Source organism: Manis javanica, chromosome 4 (genome assembly GCF_040802235.1).
Source record: "Manis javanica isolate MJ-LG chromosome 4, MJ_LKY, whole genome shotgun sequence".
NCBI lineage: Eukaryota > Metazoa > Chordata > Mammalia > Pholidota > Manidae > Manis > Manis javanica.
In genome coordinates, this window is record NC_133159.1 from 147236543 (window position 1) to 147262183 (window position 25641).

A 25641-nucleotide genomic window follows, 5' to 3' on the forward strand; every position below is an offset into this window, starting at 1 on the left:
ATTAAAGTATACAAGATACATAAATTACAGTAGATAAAAATTAGAATATGTTATACTTGTTGGATGCCTCACTGTATGCTGGATACTCTCGGAAAAGCATAATCAATGAACATGTTGTTACATGTGCATGTTATTTAATTTTTCAGCTGCTAACCAAATACAGAAAGATTAGAATTAAAAGAACTATTAAGTAGCTTTGAGATTTTCCCTCAACTAGTTTTACTGATCTAAGTTTAAATGTTAACACCAAAATAACTAATTAATTTTTTATCTTAAATCAAGTATACATTTTTAATATTTAAACTTAAGTATTAAAAATTCCCTACAAAAAAAATTCCCAAAAGGACAAATTGATCTATTGATTTATGTTAAATAGTGACTATTCCTAGTCAAATATAAAGAAGACAGGCTAGCATACAAAGTTTATTTTTAGCAGTTAGGATACAGGCATAGATGAGTGCCAAAGAATAAGTCTTTTTTGTTTTAATAAATCAAAGGTATGTGGCTTTTCTCCAGTAATAATGAAAGCTTTTATTGAATACTTTGACTTGTCTGGTACTTCTCTAAGGTTTCTACATCATCAACTCACTTAACCCCCAAAACAATGATATATGATATCATTATGCCCATTTTACAGATAAGAAAAGCAAGGCAGACAGATTAAGAAATTTACTCAATATAAATGGTAGCAGGGCAGGATTTCAACCCAGGTGCTATGACTCCCATGCATATTCTCTTAGACTCTAAACTAAAGACATTATTATCCATTAGATCTCTCAGCTTAATCCCACTCTGCTGGGTTTCCACAGTACCTTTTACATATTATATTTCGATTGCCTCCCTCACTAGACTTCAGGATGCTTGAAGAGTGGGAATATATCTTTCATTTCTTTATTCTAGGCACTCAATGGTTGACTCAAAGCTGATGAGTAACAAAAAATTGAGTATTTATGTTTTACGTACTGTGTTAGTTCACATATATTAATCTTAAATCTTCACATCAGCCTTTGCAATGGAGTGTCTTACTGACCTACTTTAAAAATTGGAGAAGTAGGTCTCAAAGAGTAAACTGCCTGAAGACCACATAGCTAATAAGAGGCAAAACTGGTTTAGGAACTTAAGTAAGTCTGACTCCAAAGCCAATTCTTTCCACTATATTATACTATGCTATAACATACCTATTGTGCAAATAGTTGAGATCAATATTGTGATAAAGAGCTTCTATATTAAAAAGAGAAGTCAGATCATGAAAATTTCTAGTATTGCCAGGATCAAAATACAGTAATCTGCAATTCACACATTAACAAATGGTTTCTGAAATCACGATAGCCAAAGATGCCCTTAACTTTGCCTAAGATATTTCAATTACCTACCTAGGTGTTAATGTCCCTTAAAGACAGGTTTTATATGAATTTTTACTTATTAACTGATGTTTGAAACTTTGGAAAACAACTACCTATCTATAACCGTGGAAAGAATGAAGTCATTGTTATTTGGTTAAACGCAATTCATTAGGCATCCTTCATGGGAAGGATGGATTTTGTTTCTTGTTCTTATTGAATCAAGCCATTTAGGTCTTAAGTCATCATACCATGATGAAATGCTTACTAATCAATAAATAAAATATGAACCTATTCAACAGAAAACAGCTCATTTGGTGAGTAAGAAATGATTAATAAAATTACATACCCAGTAGAAGTGATAGCATTTTTGTTCACTCAAATACCTTTAAAAACAAAAAAAAACCTAAGAAAACTAAATATTTTACTGGAATTTCTCACTTTTAATACATTTACTTACTGAAGCACAGGCCAAAATTCCAAAAAATCCAACTTTCTGTACTAAGTTTTGAACTGCCAGTTTAGCCCGGGAGACAAAGTCCTGTATAAAAGGAGGATATCGAAACATTAATGAAAAGTACAAGGAAGAAGGAAAGAGGGCTCTTTTACAGAGTTTATAATATTAAATGTTTCACAGTCTGAAAGCATTTGATTCATTCATTTAATGAGTAAGATGAATGATTTAAAAAAACTACAGCAGGTTGTCCTGGAAAACATGCAAATAAAATCCTGATAGAACATTAATTATATCCTTAGAGATAAACTTTTACTGCATTTCAAGAATAAGCAAAAACATTGTTCATTTATTTTTCATATTCTCTCTGGATTATGCAAGGATGAACAAAATGTTATAAACTAACCACGAACCAACGCATTCTTTTGGAAATACTGGCCTACCACATCTATCTCCTTCTCTTTCCTGCGACAACTTGCCAGACTTACTCTCTGATTAATATCAGTGTAAGAAATCATAGGATTTTTCAAAACAGCCAATATACCCCAGTTGATCACTAACCAGAATATGGAGAACAGTTATATGGCAATAACTAATAAGCATTCATCACCCTCAAAAGCAAAATAACATCCTGTATTTGCACAGCTTGTGCTAATTTTGTAAAATGTTTTCACAATAACCCTTCAGTAATCCTGGGTTGAAGACAGAGCAAATCCTTTAGACTCTGAAATCAGTGCTCTCTTCATTACGCTGTTACTTCTTATGCTGAAACACTCATTTGGCTGCCTAGTTACTTCCCTGATTTTCTTCTTCCAGCATGTTGCTGGTACAATTACATATATATATACATATTTTTTCTTAAAAGTGTCAATCTGAAATTTGACTCTAATTCTTTCCTTTTAAACACCAACATTTCAGTGAAAATAATTAATATGATAAAATGTATTAGCTCTTGTGTGAATGGCTTTTAAAAAAGGGTTCACATCATAGACCCTCTTCTTCTCTTTAATTCAATACTCTAATGGGCAACAACACTCTTACAGAAAGGTCAGAATATAAAAGACAGAAGGTTCCTTCATAGAATAGGAACAAGATTTAATGTACTTCTCCAAACCGCAACAGAAGTTGTGCATTCCTATGTAAAAACAAACAAACCACTTTAACAAATAATATTATATAGAATAGCGCCATCAAATTAAGACAGTGAAAATGAAATGAAATTCTCATCATCCTCCTACTTGCTGTGGATGACGAGAAAGTCAAAGGCATTAAACCAATAAGGTATAATTTAAAAGATATTGGTGGTCAATATAAATACTTTCAAGGTCAAACATATAGGCTTTCAAAGTTAATCAACTGAATTTAACAATGCAATTCTGTAATTTTACAATTTATTTCCAAAGAAGAACTTTTCTTTTTGGGATAAGGCTTATTATTATTTTTAGTAAGTCAATTATATCAGATTTAATATTTTTAAACAACTGAACTACTGCAGCAAAGGGCACTTTCTATTTTTATTCATATTTCTAACTGAAGATTTTATTTTTTTCTTAAATTAACATCTATTACATTGTGAAATAATTATTTAAAACTGTTTAAGAGCATATAATGAAACCACTTTTCCTATATAATGTTTTTAAAGCAAATTATACTTCCATATATTTGAATAATTTACACAATTAATCCCCAAATCACTGAATTTGTAATTCATTAGAAGCATTAAGTAAAAACTGGTAAGCCACAGTGAATATAAACATTTTGAGTTTTTAAAGTATCAAACAATACTATGAAAGTATAAACTACTTATGAAATTTTAACTAATATAGCCCAAGTTAAAAAATACAAATTAAGAAAATGCCTTCCTTGACAGTCCTTGATATCTTCTTAGCAAATCCACTTTAATGAGAGGCAAGATCATACTCAATTGCTGAGAAAAAGCAAAACAAAGAATAAAAAAAAACTGTGCAAATTTTATTTTAAAGACAACATGGTTTTTATAAGTGTATTTTCCAAGTTAGACACATATGGGAACATTCTTCTAACAGGGCATTCATGAAGCCCTCAATATATAAAATTACAAAAAATTACTTTTTTGTATAAATTGGTGTAGACAAGATCAGTAAAGTGTTGTATTTATAAAAGTTTGGTGCCTTGTTTCTTTTATCTTAATTTCAAGGCTTCCAAAATCTTGTATTTATTTAAACTAAGTGCCTATGATGGTGCTATCATTTTATACTGCTATTTTTCTACTATAGAGATACACACACACACACACACACACACACATTTAAATTGGAAAAGTGGTATGACCAAACCAATTGGTTTATATAAAGGAAAAGTTATTAAACATTGTGCAGATCACCTAACATACAAAATAATAAAAATATTTAAGTCTACAGAAGGTCAAGGAATCATGTTTTTAAAAACATCCTGGAAGTAAGGAGCCATTTTATCCCTCTGGGGCAGAATCTCTTTACTCAACAGAAACTAAACAAAAACAAAGGAAAACAGACTCTTTTTCTTTCAGATGCCCGGGTGCCCATCACCAATCATCCTTAAGAGTGATTCAGGAATCTTTGAGGGAAAAGAGGTACTCTATTCAAATAAGTGAAGTACAAACCTCCTTTTACCTTTTTTGTTTTAAAATTAGTTTTTTAGCTGGCATGTCTTATAAGAAAAACAAGTTAAGTGCATTTTTAATGGGGAGTTTTACTTTTAAAAAGTCTGAAAGTCATCTACTGAAAATGGATTTCATAAATCTTATGTGTTTAACACACACACAGTGACCATGCTACTTTCAGTTCCTATAATTTATTTTCTAGGTCTTTCACAATATTCTCGGAATTAAAACTGCATTTATATATTAAATAATCCATGAACATTTATTTAAATTAACAAATATTAAGTCTCACAGTTGTTTTCATTACAAGAAACCGCAGTAGCAGAATATGCAGCTTGAGGGAATATTTTCATGTTCTTCCTTGCCAGTGTAGTGAAAACAAACCCAGGGAAGCATTGCATTAGCATTTGTACCAAATCTGAAGTATTTTACAATAGTAAACTAACTCATGTTTAGATTTCATAAACAAAATTATATTTTGTTTTTATGCTGTATTTATTTCCCCTTTAAAGCCATATATTCACAATTTACTGATATGGCTCTAAAGGCTTTTATAACAAAACTATTGAAAACATCATTCTTTTATTGTCTAAAATGTTCTACAGATTAAATGTAATTGCATTTTGTTGTTCTGTGGTTTTTAAAGTTCTTTACTATTTTTAAGCAACTTTTGAACTTTTTCATTATTTGCTTAATTTGACAGCTCTTTCTCACCATGTTGATTTTAAAGTAACATTGTCTATACATGTTAAAAAGGGTTCACATCATAGACGCTTATATTCCCACTTATTTTAAAAGAGTATTTTACTGTAGATATATTATTTGACAATAAACTCAATTTAAATACAGACACACACCTCCGTACACACAAACCCAACACCAACCAAAAAACTTTTTTAGTAAAATTTAATTTTTACTAAAATTTAAAGGAACCACTTCAAAACAAAATTTGGTATTATATTTAGGGCATCAAATAAAAGCAGGCCCCCCAAAAATGTGCACCAATTATAAACAACTATATTTTAAAGGAAAAGTTTAACAAATAAGTGTCAGGTATTCAAAATTCAAGCTAAATATCAAAGGAAATTAGTATTTCATTTTAATGGGTTTGGTGTATCTGTAGGAACAATGTAGAAAGTTCAATTCAATTACTTCCTCAACTGTCATTCTTCATTAAAAAAAAAAAACAACTGCACAACTTAAACCAAATTTCTTTTAATAGTTTCATTTCTCTGGATTCACATTTCACAACATTTACCTATTTCACAATTTAAGCGCCTGGGAAGAAAGTTTCATTCTCTAGCTCTACCTAAATAAGTAGCATGAATTCAATTAGTAATCATATATCCCTATCTACTTAAAAAAGTAAATAAATAAAATTAAATTATTTTTCCCATTCCCACTGATATTATGTAGGTAACTGATCATGCTTCTGAAAGTAAGAATGAGAGACACCAGGAACATTTCCTCAACTACTACAACAGAAAATCCCTAAACATGTTAAACAAATGCAGTATTACTGGAGATACATTTGTATTTAGTTAATAGTTTGGTAGTTTGGGTTGCCCTATTACATAAATGATGGTAACTGGTCAGCAGTTTTATAAACTATCTATCTTCTTAAGCCATTATATGTTAAAAGTTTTGCTGAGCTTATTAATGCTCTTCTTGGGTTTGGTACTGACAAGGCCACACCAATACTAAAAGCTACAGATAATTTCAATAATAATTCCATGGATATAGAGGAATTTGTGTTAAAATATACTATGTGGAAGTTCTTTTGCCATCTAAAATTATTTGATAATTCCTGTATCCTAGTCAAACATGTTGGAAGTAAAACTATTAACCAGAAATGGAGCTAAATAGTAATGATGACTTCATGTTATAAGCTATTTTAGAATTGTAGACAACACTGAAATATTAACTTGTTATTAAGATCCTAATAAATATGTAATTAAATATTCTCTACAAGAAATCATATTGCACATAGTAAATAACACAACTGGAGGGCAAAACTAATTATCATCTTCACAGAAACTCCAATGAAACGTAGCTCACAATCTAAATCTTTTTCCTCTTAAAAACAGACTAAATGTGTGATTGCCATTTTGTACCCATTATCAAGGCTCTTTATGGATTACTTTCATATACAATTGTAAAGCATTAATTCATTAAATTCAAAGTGAACAAAATATATTCTTACTGGTAACTTCCTCAATAGTGTCATTATCACTAAGATCAGTGTATCATTAATGTAACTGCTATATTTTAATATTGCATATTTCAGAAGGTCTTTAAATAAGGAATACTTTCAAAAGAGTCATATATCATCTATTTTTTCTGAACTGTAGTGGTCTCAAACATAATTATGAGATTAAGATCATTAGAAAATAAACTCTATGATTACAAGAAAAAAGGGATATATAACTTTATAAAATGAAGTGATTATGACAATAGAAAGTAATTAATAAATTTTAAATTTAGTATCTATATGATGCTGGATTACAAAATGCACACACATTTACTAAACCAAGTGATCAGAACAGAGTTGTGGAACTATTTCTGAAAATGAAATGTTTTAATATCCTATTTAAAGCTTTTACATTATTACATCAGACATGATCACTGTTATTTCTATTTAAACTGGAAATTAGGGTAGAATTCTAAAATATCTTAGTAGATTACATCACATAAACACATTTTAGAAAAGCAAATCAAAGCAATTTTATTCAGAAAATAATTTTAGAGATTTAGGAGCTTTAAGAAGAGATTATAGAATTCTGATTCAAGACGGTGATAGGAGGCTCCTGAATTCACCTCCCATGAACACCCTCAAAACTATAGCTACATAAGGAACAATTCCCTCTGAAAGAAATCCAGGAACTAGCTGAGTGACTCCTCACTGGGTAAATGCGAAAAAACCCATATCAAAAAGGTAGGAGAAGCTGAGAAATAAACTCAACATAAACCCCACCCCCTTGAGTGGTGACACACAACTAGAAGGAAATGTGTAACTCCCAGATTCTGTTTGAGGACTGAAGAATTTGGCTCCCCAAAAACCTACATGTGGTATCCCAACTTTTAAGGCTTCTGAGACAGGCCCCCAAAATCCAGCTTTGAAAGCCAACAGGGCTTGCATCCATGAGACCCACAAAGCTATTGTGAACTAAGGGACAGTTCTTAAAGGGCTCACAGGAACTCACCTTGGCTGACTCCCCAGGGCCCATGACAGAGGAAGGAGACTGAAACAGCTCAAGTCTTTCTATGAAACAGACCTATTTACTTACTTATCTTGCCTGTTTCAATCTGAGGGGCAGGTTTCTAATTTAACAAACATCTAGGGGTCAACTGTATTATACTCTCCAGAGACTGCAGAGTCTGGCAGGTCATCTTTGCACTTTCTTTCTGCCCTTTTTCACCTTGCTGTATCTCCCAAAAAGGAACTTGTGCATATGTCTGTGCCGAGGATGATGCAGTGCTGTCCAAGGAATACTTCTTGACTGCCTAGCTCTGGTAGCCAGTGGAGTTTGTTTGCAGGTCACACAGGACTGAAACAGAGAAACAGTTCTCAACTGCCTATCCCCCAGGGCGCAGTGCAGCCACAGCAGACAGAAATGCCATGAAACAGGCCTATTTTCTTATCTTAAAAGCAGTGACTTAAGAGACAGGTTTCTAACTTAACATATCTCTAGGGGCTCACTGAAATCCTCTCTAGACACTAGAGAGGCTGATGGAAACTACCTTTGCACTCACCCTCTGCTCTGCGCCAGGTCGCTGTCAGCTCACAGTAGCTTTGGTGGCTTGTGGAGCTTGTGTTCATGGATTCAGGGGGATGGTAGCAAACACAGAAATAGTTTTTAGCTGGCTATCCCTCCAGGGTTCATTGCAGAGCAAGCAGACAGAAATGCCCATGCCCCAGGGTCTCTCCTTAAAAGTGGCATATATGCATACTATAAAAATTGCTGCCTGAGGTCGATCATCCAATCGGCCTGCATCTCCATACTAGGATACAACCCGCTTTGGGACATTCAGAGATCTTGCACACCCTCAACTGTTGGGAGACACTAAGAACAAAGAAAGCTGCTTGGCCAATCACAAAAGATAAAGAGACAACCAAGAGTGAGGGCAGGGTTGAAGGATAAGGCTCCTCTCCTACATAAGGCCACTCCTTCAAGACTGAGAGAGGCGGCTGTTTTATCTAATACATAGCAACCAACAGAGAGAGTCACGGAAAATAAAGAAACAAAGGAATATGTTCTAAATGAAATAACAAGATAAAACCTCAGAGAAATACCTTAATGAAATGATGATAAGTGACTTACCTGATAATGAGTTCAAAATAATGGTCTTAAATATGCTCACTGAGGTCAGGAAAACAAAGCATGTACAAAACAAGAATTTCATATAGAAAATACATTAAAAGTATGACACAGAGGTCAGAGCTGAAGAATATAACAACTGCACTGGAAAATTCAATAGAGGGATTCAAGAGATTACATAAAGCAGAAAAGAAAGGATCAATTACCTGAAGACAGGGCAGTATAACTTGTTGAATTAGAGGATCAAAAAGGAATGAAAATAAGTTTTGACAGCTTATGGGGCTTTAGGACAATATCAAGTGGATGAATATGCACATTATAAGGGTCCCTTAGGAGAAGAGAGAGAGAAATGGGAAGAAAAGGTATTTGAGTTCTCTATCCTGGGGAAGGACATAGATATCCATATCCAGGAAGCCCAGAATACCAAACAAAAAGAATCCAAAGAGACCCACACTGAGACACATTATATTTAAACTCAAAAATTAAAGACAAGAAGAGACTCTTAAAGGCAGCAAGAGAAAAGCATGTTACAGACAAGGGAACCCCATAAGACTATAAGCAGATTTTTAAAAAGAAATTTTGTAGACCAGAAGGTAATAGCATGATTTTTCTAAAGTACTAAATGAAAAAAATGGTCAACCAAATGTAGTCTACTTGGCGAAGGTGGCCTTCAGAATTAAAGTTAAGAGAGTTTTGAACCACAAAAGACCCCAAATAGACAAAGCAAGCCTGACAAAGAAGAACGGGGCTGGGGGGATTACACTCCCTGACTTCAAGCTGTACTACAAAGCTACAGTAATCAAAACAATATGGTGCTGGCACAATAACAGACCCGTAGATCAATGGAAAAGAAAAGAGCACCCAGATACAAATCCACACATATATGGTCAATTAATATATGATAAAGGAGCCATGAATATACAGTGTTGGGAAATAACTGGTGTTGGGAAAACTGGATAGCTACATGCAAGAGAATGGAACTAGATTACTGCCCAGTTCCATATTAAAAAGTAAACTAGAAATGGATCAAAGGCCTGAATATAAGATATGAAACCATAAAACTCTTAGAAGAAAACATAAGCAAAAAACTCTTGAACATAAGTGTGAGCAATTTTACCTGGACACATCTCCTTGGGCAGGGCAAACAAAATAAAAAATGAACAAGTGGGTCTATATCAAACTAAAAAGCTTCTCTACAGCAAAGGACACCATCAGCTGAACAAAAAGGCAACCTACAGTATGGGAGAATATATTCATCAGCCAAAATATACAAAGACCTCATATGCCTCAACACCAAAAAACAGATAACCCAATTAAAAAATGGGCAGAGGACCTGAACAGACATTTCTCCAAAGAAGAAATACATATGGCCAACAGGCACATGAAAAGATGTGCCACATCACTAATCACCAGAGAAATGCAAATCAAACTACAATGAAAAATCACTTCACACCAGTTAGAATGGCAACTATTCAAAAGACAAGAAATAGCAAGTACTGGTGAGGATGTGGAGAAAAGGAAATTCTCCTACACTGTGGGTGGGAATGCAGATTGGTGCAGTCACTGTGGAAAGCAGTATGAAGGTTCCTCAAAAAACTAAAAATAGAAATACCATTTGACCCAGTAATTCCACTTCTAGGAATTACTTGAAGACAACAAGTGACTAGTGGTTACCATGGGGGAGGGGTTGGAGTAGGTGGATGGAGAGGGTGAGGGCAATCAAGGGGCACAAAAATGCACAATCATAATATAAGTTGGTCACAGGGATACTAGTACAGCATGGAGAATACAATCAGTGATTCTGTAACATCTTCCTATGCTGACAGACAGTAACTGTACTAATGGGGGTGAGGATTTAATAATGTGGGTAACAGTTGAACCACTGTGTTGTGTGCTTGAAACTAATATAAGATTGTATATCAGTGATACTTCAATTTAAAAAAATTTACATTACTATTTTAGTATTCCTAATGATGATCAAGATAAATCAAGAAATGTTTAAAAAAAAAAGTTGAGAGCATTTTCCAGACAACCGAAATCTGAAGGGCTTTAGCACCATTAGAACAACCTTGCAAGAAATGATAAAGGAACTTCTTTAAGTTGAAACAAAAGGATGATAATTAGAAATACGAAAACTTAAAGAAGTATAAATCTCACTGCTAAAGATAAATAAATAGTTAAATTCAGAATAACTGACTTGTGAATGTGGTAGATTAATCACTTATAAAGCCAATATGAAGTTTAAAAGATAAGGGAGTGAAAATAACTATAATCATAATAATTTGTTAATAGGTATAAAAGATAAAGAGATAAACTGTGATATCAAAAATATAAAATGGTTGTGGTTAATTAAAAATGTTTGAAAATGCTTTCAAACTTATCAACTTCAAATACACTGCTTTAGATAAGATGTTTTATGTAAGCCTCATAGTAACCAGAAAGCAAAAATCTACAGTAGTTACACAAAAGACAAAGAGTAAAGAATATAAGCATACTGCTACAGAAAAACCACCACAAAGGAAGAGAGCAACAGAAGAAAGAAATTACCAGTCAGAAAACAATGAACAAATGTCAAAAAGTCCATACCTATCAATAATTGTTTTAAATATAAATGGATTAAATTCTCTAATAAAAAGGCACAGAGTAATTGGATTAAAAAAAAAAGAAGACCTATCTTTATGGTGCCTATAAGAGACTCACTTCAGCTTTAAAGACATGCACAGTCTGAAAATGAAGGGATAGAAAAAGATATCCATTCACACAAATAGAAACCATAACAAAGCTTAGGTAGCTATACTTTTAGAAGACAAAACAGACTTTAAAGCAAAGAACATAATAAAGGAAAAAGGTCATTAGGTAATGATAAAGGGGTCAATCCAAAAAGAGGACATAATATTTGTAAATATTATGCACCGATATGGAAACACTTAAATAAATAAAATTTATTATTTATAAAAATTAACATATCTAAAGGGGGAAATAGCCGTACAATAAGAGTAGGAGACTTCAACATCCCACTTTCATCAGTGGATAATCATCCAGACAGACAACCAATAAGGAAACACCATTCGTAAATGACACATAAGATCAATTGCAACTTAACAGACATTAACAAAAACTCCATCCAAAAGCACCAGAACACACATTCTTTTCAAGTGCACACAAGTGCATTTAATCTAGGATAGATCATATATTAGAACTAGTCAAGCATTAATAACTTTAAGAATACTGAGGTAATAGTAAACATCTTTTCCTACCAAAATGCTATGAAACTAGAAATCAATTGCAAGAAGAAAACCGGAAAAATTCAAATATATGGAGACTTAACAACATACTACTGAACAATCAAGAGGTGAAAGAACTCAAAAGTTCTTTTGAAATGAAAAATATCTTGAGACAAATGAAATTTGGAAACACAAACAGCAAAACCTAAGGGATGAAGCTAAAGTTCTAAGAAGGAAATTCATAGTGATAAGTAACTATATTAAGAAACAAAAAAAGATCTCAAATAAACCCAATTTTATACCTCAAGGAACTAGAACATGAACTACAAAGTAGCCCAAAGTTAGTGGATGGGAGAGAACAGCAAAGATCATAGTAGAAATAAATGAAATAGAGACTGTAAAGACAATAGGAAAAAAATCAATGAACTAAGCTGGATTTTTAAAAAGATGAAATAGACAAAACTTTCACCAAGGCAAAAAAATAGGACTTAAATAAATAAAAAATTAAAGAAACATTACAATTGATACTACAGAAATACAAAGGATCATAAAAGACTACTTATGAACAATTATATGCCAAAAAAATTGGACAATTTAGAAAAAGGGATAAATTCCTAGAAATGTACAAACTACCAACACTGAATCATAAAGAGAAAATCTGAATGGACCAATTATTAATAAGAAGATCAGGTCAGTAATCAAAAAACTTCCCACCACAACAGAAAAGTCCAGGACCAAATGGCTTCGCAGGAGAATTCTACCAAAACTTTAAAGAAGAGCTAGTGCCAATCCTTCTCAAACTCTTCCAATAGAAGAGGGAACACTCCCAAACTCATTTAATGAGGCCAGCATTATCCCAATACAAAAATCACAAGGACACTACAAAGAAAATTATAGGCCAATATCCCTGATGAACACAGATGCAAAAATACTAAAAAAAAAAATTAGCATACTGAATTCAACAATACACACAAAAGGATCATTCACCATGATCAAGTAGGGTTTATTCCAGAGATGCAAGGATGGTTCAATGTCTGCAAATCATTGTGATACATCACATTAACACAACAAAAGATAAAATCATATGATCCTCTCAATTATATAGAAAAAGCATTTGACAAAATCTACCTTCCATTCATGATGAAAACTCTCACCAAAGGAGGTATGGAGGGAACATACCTTAACATAATAAAGGCCATATATGACAAGCCCACAGCTGTTATTATACTCTATGGTGAAAAGCTGAAAGTTCTTCCTCTAAACTCAGGAACAAGAAAAAGATTGCCCATCTCACCACTTTTATCCAACATAGTACTGGAAGCCATAGCCGAACTGATTAAGAAAAAAAGAAAAGGCATTCAAATTGGAAAGGAAAAAGTAAAACTGTGTGTTAGATGATATTATTATGTATAGAAAAATCCTAGATTCCATCAAAAAATAGTTACAACTAATAAATTCAGTAAAGTTGCAGGATACAAAATCAATATACAAAAATCAGTTGCATTTCTATACATTAATTATGAACTATCACAAAAAAAATTAAGAAAACAATTCCATTTATAATTGTATTAAAAATAGGAATAAATTTAATCAAGTTGGTGAAAGACCTGTATACTGAAAACTTTAAGTCACTGAAGAAAGAAATTATACAAGACACAAATAAATAGAAAGCTTTCTGTGCTCAAGGATTGGAAGAATTAATATTGCTTAAATGTCCATAGTACCCAAAGCAACCTACAGTCAGTACAATTCCTGTTAGAATTCCAGTGACAATTTTCACAGAAAGAAAAGAAACAATCCCCAAATTTGTATGGAACCAAAAAAGACCCAGAAGAGTTAGAGCCATCTTGAGAAAGATAACAAAGCTGGAGATGCCACATTTCCTGATTCCAAATTATATTACAAAGCTATAGTAATCAAAACAGCATGAGATTGGCTTAAAAACAAACCCATAGATCAATGGAAGACTAGAGACCAGAAACAAACCCATGTATATATAGTCAATTAATTCATGCCAAAGAACCAAGAATATACAATGGGCAAAGGATAATCTCTTCAATAAATGGACAGTGACATACAAAAGAACAAAACTTACCCCTATTTTACACCATTCACAAAAATCAACTCAAAATGGATTAATGACTTGCACAAGTGACGTGAAACCATAAAACTCTCAGAAGAAAACACGGGTTAAGTTCCTTGACGCTGGTTTTGGCAATAGATTTTTTAATATAACACCAAAACAAAACAAAGGTAACAAAAACAAAAATAAACAAGTGGGATTACATCAAACTAAAAAGCTTTTGTACAGCAAAGGAAGCCATGAGCAAAATGAAAAGGCATCCTACTGAATGACTGAAAATATTTGCAAATCATATATGTGGTAAGAGGTTAATATCCAAATTTATAAAGAACCCATAAAAGTCACTAGAAAACCCCCAAAACATTCTGATTAAAAAATGGGTAGAGGATATTTTTCCAAGGACATCCAAATGGCTAACAGGTTCATGAAAAAGTGTTCAACATCACTAATCATCAGGGAGATGCAAATTAAAACCACAATGAGGTAACACCTTACAACTGTTAGAATAGTTGTCATAAAAATGGCAAGAGATAATAAGTATTGGCAAGGATGTGGAGAAGAGAGAACCCTGGTACATCATTAGCGAGAATGTGAATTGGTACAGCTGGTATGGAGGTTTCTCAAAGAGTAAAATTAGAACCATCACATGATCTAGCAATTCCACTTCTGGGTATGCAACTAAAGGCAACAAAATCATTAACTGTGGCTCACAAGTTTACTACAGCATTATTTACAATAGCAAAGACTGGAGACAACCTAAGTGTCTTGATGGATGAATAGATTTTAAAAAATGGGATAGACAGATACAAACACACATGAATATTATTCAGTCATGAAAAAGAAGGGAATCCTCTCATTTGCAACAACATGGATAGACCTTGAGTATGTTAAGTGAAGTCAGTCAGACAAAGACAAATATGGATGGTATGATCTCAATGTGAGATCTAGAAAAAAACCCTTAAGTCATAGATACAGAGAACAGGTTGGTGGTTGCCAGAGGCAGGGTAGTCTGGGACAGGTAAAAAGGACAAAGGAGTTCAAAAGCTACATACTTGCAGTTATAAAGTTAAATTAGTTTTGGGGCTGTAATGTACCGCATGGTGACCATAGCTAACAATATTGTATTGTATATTTAAAAGCCGGTAAGAGAGTAGATCTTAAAAGTTCTCATCACAAGAGAAAAACTTGTAACTATGTGTGGTGATGGATGTCAACTAACTTATTACAATAATTATTTTGTGATATATCCATGTATCAAGAGTATGTTATACATCTAAAACTAATATAATGTTACACATCAATTATTTCTCAATTAAAAATAAAATAATTTAGCAGTTAAAAAAAAAAGGAACTAGTGGTAAAACTGATCCAGAGATGTGGCAAAGATCAAGACTGTAATGACAAATATGAAAGATCTGTGTAATCCAGGATGCAATAAGCAAACAGTTGTCCTGACTTTTTCATATCCCAGCAAGTACACTAACCTTTTAGACAAAGATAATGATTATAAAATAGTATTGGATTCACTAGTTAGCTTTTGTCACTATATAAAAAAGTGCAACTATGGTTCCTGTTTCTCTGACATAAAATATAAAATAGAAGAACATAAAAGAACATCTTCTCCCCTTCAAAAAAAAGGGGAGGGATTATATATAACACAAATAATATAAAAATGAGATTCACGTTAATCAAAATCTATGAAGACATCTAAAAATGAATACATACAAAGAAAATATGTATATTCTTTGAAACAGTAAGACCCGTTTATTTTAGCAACTAGTTAAATTTATAAGAACTAAAAATCTAGATCCATCAAGAAATGTAAAAAAAATTCAGATTTCATTGCTATTTATATTCATGTATTTCTATCATTTAATGCAGTTTTACAGACTATATGCTCTGAAAATTTAGTGGAGTGCAAATAGCATCTTGTTTTATAATGAATACGATAAAAATGTGAGATCAATACATGTGATACAATACTGTTTCATGTATTTTAGTTACACATGCATAGGCTCTGTGTTGTGAAGCATAATTATTGTATTTTGTGTTATAAGGCATAGTAAAAATAAAGGTCCAAAAGTCACTGATCTGAAGGCAGTAGAGTGGATTTACAGACACAGAGAAGAGATGGTGTTTGCCATAAGAGAGGGGTTGAAGTGGGTGGATGAAATAGATGAAGGGGATAAAGAGGCACAAAATCTCAATTATAAAGTAAATTACTCCTAGGGATGAAAGTGCAGCATAGAGAATAAAGTCCATAATGCTGTAACATCTTTCTATTTTGACAGATAGCAAATACACTTATTGGGGTGAGCATTTAATAATGTAGTTAAATGTCAAATCACTATGTTGTATAACTGAAACCAATATAATACTGTATATCAACTATACATCAATAAAAAAATAATAAAAGTAAAGACAGTTGTGCCTATAGTAGGTCTATGGCACTTCATCCACATGGCACCTTTAAAAAATTGTGTGAGAATGATCAGTAAAATTTCTTTTCACATAAAAATACAAGTATGAAATACATAATCTACTGTGAACAACACTCACTTCAGACAATTGTGCCAAAAATAGGAAACTATCAGCAACATCTCAGTCAAGATCAGGCAGAATTAAATGGATTTCTGCATGTACTGATATATTTGTTAAATTTATTTTGGGGGGAGGGTGGTAGATATTTTTAACTGACATACAGCAGATATACAGTAATGTATATAAATAAAAAATATGTATCTTGACAGAATTTCAAAATGAACACACCCATGTAACTACCACTGAGATCCAGACATAGAACATTACCAGAACTCCAGAAACCCCACTGGTGGCACTCCCAGTAATTACTTTTTCCCCCAAAATAACCACTATCATTGACTTCAATTACCACAGATGTAGCTTGCCTATTTTTGAACTTTATATAAATGGAATTATATAGTAGGTCCTCTTTTTTTTTAAATTTTTTATTAAGGTATGATTGATGTACACTCTTATGAAGGTTTCACATGAAAAAACAATGTGGTTACTACATTTACCCATATTATAAAGTCCCCACCCATACCCCAATGCACTCACTGTCCATCAGTGCAGCAAGATGCCACAGATCCATTGTGTGCCTTCTCTGTGCTACACTGTTCTCCCCGTGATCCCTTACACCGTGTGTACTAAACATAATACCCCTCAAACCCCTCTTCCTCCCTCCCCACCTGCCCTCCCACACCCCCCTCCCCTTTGGTAACCACTAGTTCATTCTTGGAGTCTCTGAGTTGGCTGCTATTTTGTTCCTTCAGTTTTGCTTCATTGTTATACTCCTCAAATGAGGGGAATCATTTGGCATTTGTCTTTCTCCACCTGGCTTATTTCACTGAGCATAATGTCCTCCAGCTCCATCCATATTGTTGCAAATTGAAGGATTTGTTTTTTTCTTATGGCCGAATAGCATTTCATTGTGTATATGTACCACATCTTCTTTATCCATTCATCTACTGAACTTAGGTTGCTTCCATTTCTTGGCTATTGTAAAAAGTGCTGCAATAAACATAGGGGTGCATATGTCTTTTTGAATGTGAGAAGTTGTATTCTTTGGGTAAATTCCAAGGAGTGGGATTCCCAGGTCAAATGGTATTTCTATTTTTAGTTTTTTGAGGAACCTCAATATTGCTTTCCACAATGGTTAACTAGCTTACATTCCCACCAGGAGTGTAGGAGTGTTCCCCTTTCTCCGCATCCTCGCCAGCATTTGTTGTTAGTCTTTTCGATGCTGGCCATCCTTATGGTGTGAGGTGATATCTCACTGTGGTTTTAATTTGCATTTCCCTGATGATTAGTGATGAGGAGCATCTTCTCATGTGTCTGTTGGCCATCTGAATTTTTTCTCTGGAGAAGTGTCTCTTCATATCCTCTGCCCATTTGTTAATCGGGTTATTTGCTTTTTGGGTGTTGAGCCGTGTAAGTTCTTTATATATTTTGGATGTTAACTCCTTGTTGGATATGTCATTTACAAATATATTCTCCCATACTGTAGGAGGACTTTTTGTTCTGTTGATGGTGTCCTTTGCCGTACAGAAACTTTTTAGTTTGATGTAGTCCCATGAGTTCATTTTTGCTTTTGTTTTCCTTGCCCAGGGAGATATGTTCATGAAGAAGTTGCTAATGTTTATGTCCGAGAGATTTTTGCCTATATTTTTTTCTAAGAGTTTTATGGTTTCATGACTGACATTCAAGTCTTTAAACCATTTCAAGTTTAGTTTTGTGTATGGGGTTAAACAATAATACAGTTTCATTCTCTTGCATGTAGTTGTCCAGTTTTGCCAACACCAGCTGTTGAAAAGGCTGTCATTTCCCCATTGTATATCCATGGCTCCTTTATCGTATATTAATTGTCCTTGTGCCAGTACCAAATTGTCTTGATTACTGTGGCTTTGTAGTAGAGCTTGAAGTTGGGGGGCATAATGCCCCCAGGTTTATTCTTCCTTCTCAGAATTGCTTTGGCTATAGTAGGTCGTCTTATGCCTGGCTTCTATAGCTCAACATTATGTCCGTGTAATTCATCCATGCTGTTGCATGTAGCAATAACCAATTTGTTGCAGCTGCTGTTGCTGTGTATGAAAATACCACAATTAATTTATTTACTCTACTGTTGGTAGATATTAGGGATATTTCCAGTCTGGGGCTATTATGAAAAATGCTGCTATGAACATTCTAGTACAAGGTTTTGGTCATCTCTCTGTTGGATATTAATCTATAAATGGAATTGCTGGATCACAGGTTATGTGTAATTTAACTTTAGCAGATATTGCCAAACACAAGTGGTTGTAAGATAAATTATTCTCAATATTGCCTCCATATTACCAATTGATAATAATTATTTTAAAAATCTAAGGTTTCTCCTCTCCTACAGGTGGTTGTGTACCCACCTGTGTTTGTGGTGATTAGCAGCTTTGATAACTCAGACAGATGAAGACTGAATAAATTCAAGGATGAAAACAGGAGGAAAAGAAAAGTTTTATGTATTTTAAATGCTAAGTTTTACAAAACAATTTATACATTTCTTACATAAATAAGAATATATAAGTTTTTTATTTTATTTTTTTAATTGAAGATTGTTGATATACAATCTTATATTGGTTTCAAATATATAACACAGTAGTTCAACAGCTACCCATATTATTAAATCCTCACCCCCACTAGTGTGGTTACTATCTGTCAACATAGAAGATGTTACAGAATCACTGACTATATTCTCCTTGCTGTACTACCGTCCCCGTGGCCAACTTATGTTAAATGATTGAGAATTTTTGTGCCCTTTTATTCCCCTTACCCTCCCCAACTACCCACCCCAACCCCTCCCCAGTGTCTCTAAGTCTACTGCTGTTTTGCTCATTCTGCTTTGTTTTTATATTCCACAAATAAGTGAAATCATATAGTGTTTGTCTTTCTCTGCCTGGCTTATTTCACCAAGCATAATACCCTCTTGATTCACCCATGTTGTTGCAAATGGAAGGATTTCTTCTTCTTTTTTAAAAGGCTGAATAAAATTCCATTGTGTACATGTACCACATCTTCTGTATCTATTCATCTACTGGCGGACACTTAGGTTACTTCCATATCTTGGCTATTATAAATAACACGGAAATAAGCATAGGGGTGCATATATATCTTTTTGAATCAGGGATTTTGTTTTCTTCGGGTAATTTCCTAGAAGTGGAATTATGAGGTTGAATGGTATTTGTAGTTTTAGTTTTTTGAAGAACCTCTATACTGCCTTCTACAGTGGCTACACCAACTGATGTTCCCCCAACAGTGTAGGAGAGTTCCCATTTCTCCACATCCTCTCCAACACTTGACGATATTTCTTGTATTTTGGATAGTGGCTATTCTAACTGGTATGAGGTGATATCTCATTGTGGTTTTGATTTGCATTGTCCTGGTGATTACTGATGTGGAGCATCTTTTCATGTGCCTGTTGGCTATTTGTATTTCTTCTTCAGAGAAATGTCTGTTCAGGTCTTCCGCCCACTTTTTAATTTGGGTTATTTGTTTTTTTGGTATTGAGTTGCATAAGCTCTTACACATCTTCGATGTTAACCCCTTGCTGGGTAAATCATTTATGAATGTATTCTCTCATACTGTAGGGTGCCTCTTTGTTCAGCTGATGGTATCCTTTGCTGTATTTGATACAGTCCCACTTGTTCATTTTTTACTTGTTTCCCTTGCCCAAGGAGATGTGTCCAGGAAAAAACTATTCATACTTTTTATGTTCAAGAGATTTTTGCCTATGCTTTCTTCTAAGAGTTTTATGGTTTCATGTCCTACATTCAGATCTTTGACCCATTTTGAGTTTACTTTTGTGCTCACACAGAATTTTAGGAGAGAAAATGACAATCTTTTGAAAAATCATAATTTTTATTTAAAAGCAATTAAACCAAATAAAGCTGGTAACTACTATATGCAAGTAAGAAAGAATACACTATAGTAGTTTCATTCAACAAATGTTTATCAAGTGCTACTACAAGCCAAACTATTATTGTAAGAGCAAGGGATACAAAAATGGATCCAACTAATAACAATCTGGACCCTCAGGGAGCTTACATATTAATAGAATACAAGAACTACAGAATTGTGTGATGAGGAAGGTATAATTTTAAATAGGATGAATTTTAAATAGAAAAGGCCTGAAAGAAAAGGTGACATTTGATCAAAATCCAGAAAGGGAGTGAGGGAATAAAACCAAGCAAGAATCCAGGGGAGAGAGTTCCAGAAAGATTTTTTTCATTAAGAGATAAATAATCTAGTGTATGTATGTGAATGAGGAGCGGTAGAGAGCAGGGGGAAAAGATGATGAATGACTCAGGAAACCTACAACGCAACAGAGAGCAGGAAAAACAAAAAAAGGTGAAAAGTGCTTAGGGAAACAGAACAAACACTAACTCTACAGACTTTCCTGTGACATCAAAATGACAGAGTACCAATAACATGTATTCAAAGTTCTCTGAGTCACAGTTTCTTCATCTTTCCTGTAAAATGGTGATAATAATATCACCATGACAAAAGAGACAAAACTGATTATGGGACACACTATTTAGACTAAAGTTATATTACTTAGTAACTGCCAAGAAGATGAAAAAACCTGAGAAACCAATGAAATAAAATATCTTGTGAGAATTCTTGGTCAGATATTATGATGAATTCAGTTCTAGCACAATTTGACAACTAAGGGAATAAGAGTTTTTTCTTTTGTTTTGTTTTTAATATCAAAAAGAAATGCAACATGTTAATATCAAGGAAGAGGGCTGTAAAGCAGGACAAAGGGAAGGAAGGAAATGCATTAAGAATTGAACATTTATCAAATCTGCCTTGCTATGCCACCAATTAGTTTACCAAATCCTCCATCACAAGAGGGAAGAAATGGATGGGATTACCACCCCTGAATGCTATTTGTTAACATTCTTGTTTCCAGATATAAGAGGGAATTCTTTAGTTATTTATACCTGTAACGATTATCTCAGTACAATTATTAATCATAACACTCACAAATAATCTAATAAACATACAGTATCTCTTGGGTAGTCTATGAGGAAAGAAGAGATGGAAGAAGTAAGGTTTCAGGAGGGTTTCTCAGAGTCTGACCATCAGCATTTGTTAACATTTTCGGAGAAAAAGAAGAGAAAAAGTTTTAGAAGTTCAGATAAACATACAGTACTGTTTTCTCCTTTTGTTCATAGTACAAATTAAAATTTGTCATAGTCAAATTAAAATTAAGTCCAAATTACCAGCACTGAAATTGGCTGGTATCTGCTGCTTCCTCTCCTGCTTGAGTTTCTGTTGAAAAGAAACCATAGGGCAATTCTCAGGAAGGCAGGCAGGCAGGCATCCACTCCCATCAGTGCCTGCCTAACCTCTACTTGAAATAAGAATGGACTCTGTTGCTCAAGAAGAACAACAGGCTCTAGACACTCAGGGAAAATGCCTGAGTATGCAAAACTTATTAGAAATGACATATTGTGCAAGTAATGCATTTTTTTTTCTTCTCTCTCCTTTTCCTGTCTGAAGCCAGTATCTTCTCATGTGATCTCCTATGTCTCATCAGAAAGGGTATTCACCAAATCATACTTGCTTCTAGGGGAGAAAAATCACCTTTCATTTGTAGCAGTTTGTAATTAGTTATATTTTTGTTACAAATACAATAACCTTTATTTCCAGATTCAAACCAGAATTTAAAAAACAAAAAACCTATGACAATCAGCTATGTGTGTAAGACCACACTAACACCAGTCTGTGAGTGAAGAAAAAGAAAAAAGTAAAAGTACTTGATACGAACTTGACCTAAAGACCTGAAGCTAGAAAACTAAATGAGTATGGAATTTTCAAAACTGTCAAGGACGAGAAACTTAAAAGACTTGATTTGAAAACAAAGTGTGGGTAAAATTGTAATATTTCCAGAATATCTCACCTGGCTTTAGTACATCTGCATATCAATAGGTGTTCAGAGGTGGAAAGAAGTATGGTTTTAGTGCATTTGCATCATTCCTCAGGGGTGGAGAGAAGCTCATCTCCATTTCAATGGGTAATTATCTGGGCAAGGAGGGCTTATCTGTACCCAGAGAGCTGAAGAGAGGGCTGGTTTTGCTTCTGCTGGAGCAGGAAAGAGAGGAGGGCCCAAACTGCAGTTTATAAGCAATAAATGGGTTTTAAACTTTATTTCTCCCTTTGACTGATTTCGGTTTTTAGAGGTATTTTGCCTGAGATTTCCTCTCCCCGGACATACACAAAGGATAAAGATAACTGGCACCTTTTCTTGATGATAAATGTAAACAGTGGAATTCTATCCTAAGATAAAACCAATCCCATGTAACAAATTTATAAATGTCCTTGGAGAAAGAAGCAGAGTTTAAATTATAAATCTACAGCTGAAATTAAAAATTTACAGTAGGAATCGCCAAATTCATGACAATAAATTGAAGGATCACATAAATTGAGCAAGTAAGAAGAACGGTAGCGGGTTAATTTTAATTTGGACAATAGTTAGATAACACATTTGGGGAAAATTATTTAAATATAATATGATGGGTTATAAAAGTTTTAAATTAGGAACAAAGAAAAGGGAGTACTCTACCAAATGAACAGTTTATTGAAATAAACAGTTTATCAAAAGCATTAGCAAAACATATTGCCAGACAAGACTGTAGTTGTAGAAATCTGAAAAACACAAGCCTATTAATTCAGTTGCCCAGGAAAACACATGTGGAGTTCTGGTAACTTCATGTTAGAAAAGATATAAAAGAATTAGATATAGATCCATGAAAGAAAACACAAAGTGATCAAAGAGCTTTGGGGGCTGTTAAATATAAAAAGTAAATGACTATTTTCTCTAGAAAGGCTGAAAAGGGAACCAACTGAAATCTATTAAGTTTTGAAATGAGGTAATGGAGGTGTTAAAAAATCTTACAATACTAGAATGAGGGTGGCACCCTTCATTATGTGAGAGAGGCAAATTTAAAACAAACAATGGAAGTGCTGCTTTAAGTAAAAGGCTATGAACTTACTGAAGTTTTACCTCAAGAAGCAGTAAAACCACAGATTTTATAAGTGTTGAGAAACTAATTGATACAGACCCATATCAGAGAAAGAAGTCTAGAGTACTGCCTAGTTTTGAGGGGAGCACTGGATTATCATGCCCACATCCTGATATCCCCACCCAGTGTTTAATTTAAAAGCACGAGAGTCGTGTTTTTACATTAGGCCCAAGACAGGAAAATGGGAATAACAATATACCAAGACAATTTCCCTAAATACTAAGCAGGAGAGAACTACAGATCTAGTATGACAAACCAAACACCCTGACTAACTAGAAACAAGAACACCATTTGTAATAGGAAATGGGCATAATAGTTATTGTGCTGTCCATGTCTTGCTTTAAACTCTGATATTGGGCCAGGGCTGCTGGGGGCACTCAGCAGTTATAACAGAGGGTGGGTTTGCATTTAGAATGTTCCTAATTTGCAAACTCATGAGCAAAAGCACAGCATACAGAGTCTGCTGGTCCACATTGCAATGAAAGGGGCCTTTCTGAAGGCATTTCACAAAAGGTGTCTGAAATGCAAACCAGAGAAAAAAGCCTTAAATTAGTGTAACAAAGGTAATCTAATGCCTATCTACCGTTTATTTTTTTCCGTATCTATGTGTAAACAGGTGTGCAAACAAAAAGAACAAAGCAGACATAAAACAAAACTATATTCCTCTTTAATGTCCAAAGCAAATTAACAAGAAAAATCTTAAATGTTTATTATTTACTGTGTTCTGTTAAAGACTAAGCTGTATTAACTTATTTTTCATTTGTAAATCTAGTTTCAGTAATGAAGGCAAATTCTGGTGTGCTAAGACCCCCACCCCTTAAGATCCAATCACCAACGCAGAACACACCGTACCCCTACTCCTTAAAAACGCGCCTCCTCACCCACGAGCTGCTGCTCCCTCTCTCTGGGGGCAGCCATTTCCTCATTCAGATAATAAAATCCCTTGCATGGGCCCGTGTCTCCTGAGTCGTTCTGGGGTAAGGAGGGTCGCTGCGAGATACCCTTTCAAGTAAGAATTGTTTCTTTATCAAAATAAAAGTTTTTCTCCTTTAATTTGATCACGGAGAGTTAATAAACATTGTGAGAATATAAACAATTTTAAACTTCCATTATTCTGTATTCTTTCCTGTGAGGAATAAGTACCTCAAAATTTTCTACCATGTTCTTTTCCCTAAATTAGTTTTGTTACCAAAAAAGTAAGCATAATAAAGATGGTTTTTAAGAGGTTGGATTTAAATGTATCCATTAAATTTATTTTTTATAAATAAAAGTAAAAACAGATGGATTCAGGAATGTACAATGAGCAGTTTTCCCAGTGGCCATTCATTAAGCAGCCTGTATTCAGCTGCAATTCTCTTACTTGTTCAGTAGGTGTAATATTACTATAAGAATGGGATAAAGAAACAGAGAAGTCAGAAAACAAAGAAAGACTAAAAGTCTGGAATAGTGAGAGAAGAGTTCAAAATAAAAGTTTCCTGGAAAAGCAAAGAGAATAGGGCATTAAGAATTCCACTATATATCATGCTAAGTGTGCTTAGATACCACAACTACATAACTATTTTAAGTGCTACCTTTTCTTGTTAAACCCAATGCAAGTAAGTGAGTGACCTTTGTATATGACAAAGCTAGCTGTGCTAGTAGTCGCAACATCCTGCAGCAAAATCCTTCAAAAGAGACCATTGAAAATTGCTTAATCTTGATGGTACTTTGTGGTAAAATCATGCGCCAGCTCAGAAAGAAGATCTAGCAGGCCTGCCTTTTCAAAAACTAAACGTTGTTGGGTGTGGTTGGTTGATTCTGAAAAGAGAAACTACAGTTAGCCTTGGTAGCTTGACATGGCCTTTAAATTATATAGAAATGTGTTTAACATGTGTGTCTAGTGTTCCTTATGGTGAAGTTTATCAGTTTAACCCTTTGCAAACAAGGAGAAGATCTTGAGAGCAGGAAGCTTTTCTGTGGAACTCCTGACACAACACAAACCATAGCAGTTACTGCAAAGCTTAATGCAAACCCTCTAGAGTCC

The 25641-nt window shown here is 33.9% G+C and overlaps 1 protein-coding gene across 3 annotated transcripts in view; it reads right to left on the reverse strand.

Annotated features, from left to right (window-relative positions):
- The window catches only part of VMP1 (vacuole membrane protein 1), a 134959-nt gene that overhangs the window by 24524 nt on the left and 84794 nt on the right, over positions 1–25641 (reverse strand). For all 3 annotated transcript variants that reach the window (XR_012130646.1, XM_017662573.3, XM_073235322.1), the window contains exon 8: positions 1801–1881. Coding sequence is in view for 2 of the 3 variants with exons in the window: in XM_017662573.3 (XP_017518062.1) it covers positions 1801–1881 (81 nt within the window). In the remaining variant the exon portion in view is untranslated. The remainder of the gene's footprint in view (positions 1–1800; positions 1882–25641) is intronic.